The sequence below is a fragment of the Penaeus vannamei genome, chromosome 6 (genome assembly GCF_042767895.1).
Source record: "Penaeus vannamei isolate JL-2024 chromosome 6, ASM4276789v1, whole genome shotgun sequence".
Classification (NCBI taxonomy): Eukaryota; Metazoa; Arthropoda; class Malacostraca; order Decapoda; family Penaeidae; genus Penaeus; species Penaeus vannamei.
In genome coordinates, this window is record NC_091554.1 from 44,877,799 (window position 1) to 44,880,577 (window position 2,779).

A 2,779-nucleotide genomic window follows, 5' to 3' on the forward strand; every position below is an offset into this window, starting at 1 on the left:
TGGGAGTTTCCTTCCAGCGATGTTCATGATTTTACACTGCGGTTGGTTTACCTTTAAAATCTGCATTCATGCATGATCTTTTCTATTGGTTAACTTACAGGATAATAATGCTGTTGATAAATAGAATAAAAACAAAGAAACTTGATCATGAAAATGGTCATCCTAAAGTTTCAGAAATTTGAAATTGCTGTATATGACAAGAAGGATATTGTAAGCAATAACACCACTGTCTTCTATTCCCAGGTGAATTGTTGTTTTTGGAAAATAATTTCTCCAGTTCTTTGAGCGTAGAAAGTTACAAGACCCGCTGTCTCACGTGTGCATCACAGTGCTGTGCCTCTCTACCTTGCCCCAATTGTTGCTTTGTAAGTTATTGTAATAAAAGGAATGAACAAAAAATCAACACGCTCCATTATGCATGTGCACACCAACACACACGTTTTATACATGTACATGTATATATGTGATATCAGTATCTTCAAATGACTCTTGATTTGTCATCCTAAAAGTTCTTTCCTTTCTCCACAGGTTATGTTCTGCAGTGAGGAATGTAGAGAACAAGGCCTTGCTGATTTCCACAAACAAGAGTGTGAGATTTTGCCAGCTCTAGCATCCTTCAGCGATGATGCACCGACCACTTTAGTCTTTAGGATACTGATGAAGCTGACATTCCCTCGCCTCAAGGAATTGCTGCCCATTCTGAAGCACGAGGAAGAGACGCTGCCCCCTGAGAAACGTGGATTTAATGAGGACGGCATATATGATGCAGAGGACTTCCGGGTGATCTATCATTTGTGCACTAACAAGCACCAGCTGTCAAGTTTGTCGATTCTTGGAACGTGCACCGTGGCTTTCGTAGTTACCAAGATACTGATTGCCAGTAAGAAGTATTTTGTAGACGGCCACGGGAATCCCATATCCCCAAGTGAAGAGGATATCGCTCTTGTTGGGGGCACTCTGGTGAGGATCCTAATGGCAGTGGACACCAACAGCTTTTGTCTCAAGGAACTACAGGTAAAGTAGAGAGAAGTTATTAGATTGACCTTATGAGCTATGGTTTTGTCACGAACGCCCTCCTTTTCAGTCTTGGTGGTTATATATATATTTTTTTCTACGTTTTCCCAGGTCTCCTATAATCGTAATAGGGACGTCTGCAAAACCGATGTGGGAATGAAACTCTGCTCTACTCTTAGTTTATTGAACCACTCCTGCAACCCAAGCGTCTACTCGAGTACTGGAAGTGGCACTAGTACCTCGAGAGCCATCCGGTTCATCCCAGCCGGCCAAGAGGTGACGACTTGCTATGGCATCACCTATTACGACCTCGAGAAGAGCGAGCGATGGGGGCGTCTGAAGGAATATCATTTCACCTGTTGTTGCGAGGCCTGTGAGAATAACTGGCCGAGAAAGGGTGAGCTCCCATCCAAACTGCTGATGAAGTGCTTGGGATGTTCAAAACCAGTCAGTTGCAGTTCAGGCAAGTGTACCAAGTGTGACAAAGACGAAGGCGGATCTGGAAATGGAGACGGGTCTAACCTAAGGAAAAGGAACCAAGAAATCGGAAAACAAATCTCTGATGCAATGAAGAATTACCATCACGTCCGCAACAGCGAGAGGTTCTTGGATAGAAATGATGAGAAAGACATTGAGGTCATCAGTAAAGTTATTGAACTTATGGACAAGTATGTGGTTCTGCCTTGTAAGTTCTATTACGACGCCCAACAGGCACTGCAGATATACTATAACAGAGAAAGGAAGTTCACTTACGTCACTTCTGGTTCTGAAAATATGCTCTCTAACTATTACTGGGCTCCGTTACCGTGAACGGGAGTGGCCAGCACACAACCAGTCAGAACCTTCGAAGTTGCTTCAGTAAGAAAATGTTTAACAGTTCCTTTTTATGTACATTTACTTGCATCACAAAAATTGTAAAATGTTCAACCATAAACACTAAGAACATGTAGCATTTTGTTTTTTTTAGTTGCCGGAGATGAATAATATGTTTCTTAGTTAAATCATTGAAATCTTGACAATTCTGATTTTTTGTGAATTGCTACTGGCAAAGTTTAGATTTAGTGTCGCTAAAGTATTAAAAAGTGCCCTTCATTTTGATTTTCTTTATTTTTTCTTATAGACTACATTACCTTTAGGAAATACATGTTTCTTTTAGTTCAGGCTTTCAGAATATTCAGGATTATGCAAAGTTATATTCTTTTAGATGTATGTCTAAGGTTTGGGTACACATCTTGCCAAAGAATTTACAGTTCAGTTCCTTTTGTTTCCGTTTCGTAGTATGATAACGGTTCCCACTTTGCAGTGATCTGATGTATGATAATCAGTCTTATAATTTAAGGAATATTATCACATGTCAGTAATCAAACAACTTCAATTGGTTGTTGGAAAGTTACAGTCGTTTAGGTAAGCCACCCACTTCGGTGTTGTAATCCGATCTTTCCAATTGCTTTACTTGCTTTTATTTGTGACTTTTGCAATTTTTTGTGACCTTTAAATAACCTGTAGACAGAACGATGTGTCTGTCTGTCAGGAGCTTTTTGCGCATTTTTTTTAGGTCATTGTTATTAATTATTGCGCGGGGTCAAGTTTCTGATTGGCCAGTGAGGTTAGCCAGTTTTTTTTCCGTTGATTTTTGAATTAGGACCCCTTTATACAGACATTTAGTTGATAAGTAAATTTTCAAAATGTTTTAGACTGATTACAAGGTTTTTATATACCCATTATAAAGTAATCTGTACACTGCGAAATAAACAGCACATTTGAA

The 2,779-nt window shown here is 39.6% G+C and overlaps 1 protein-coding gene across 3 annotated transcripts in view; it reads left to right on the forward strand.

Annotated features, from left to right (window-relative positions):
* The window catches only part of LOC113820865 (SET and MYND domain-containing protein 4), a 271,966-nt gene extending 269,187 nt beyond the window's left edge, over positions 1 to 2,779 (forward strand). For 2 of the 3 annotated variants that reach the window (XM_070123070.1, XM_027373245.2), the window contains 3 exons: positions 244 to 365; positions 529 to 1,014; positions 1,126 to 2,779. In XM_070123070.1, the coding sequence (XP_069979171.1) occupies positions 244 to 365; positions 529 to 1,014; positions 1,126 to 1,824 (1,307 nt within the window). In that variant the 3' untranslated portion in view covers positions 1,825 to 2,779. The remainder of the gene's footprint in view (positions 1 to 243; positions 366 to 528; positions 1,015 to 1,125) is intronic. The other variant, XR_011398632.1, reaches the window with a different exon arrangement.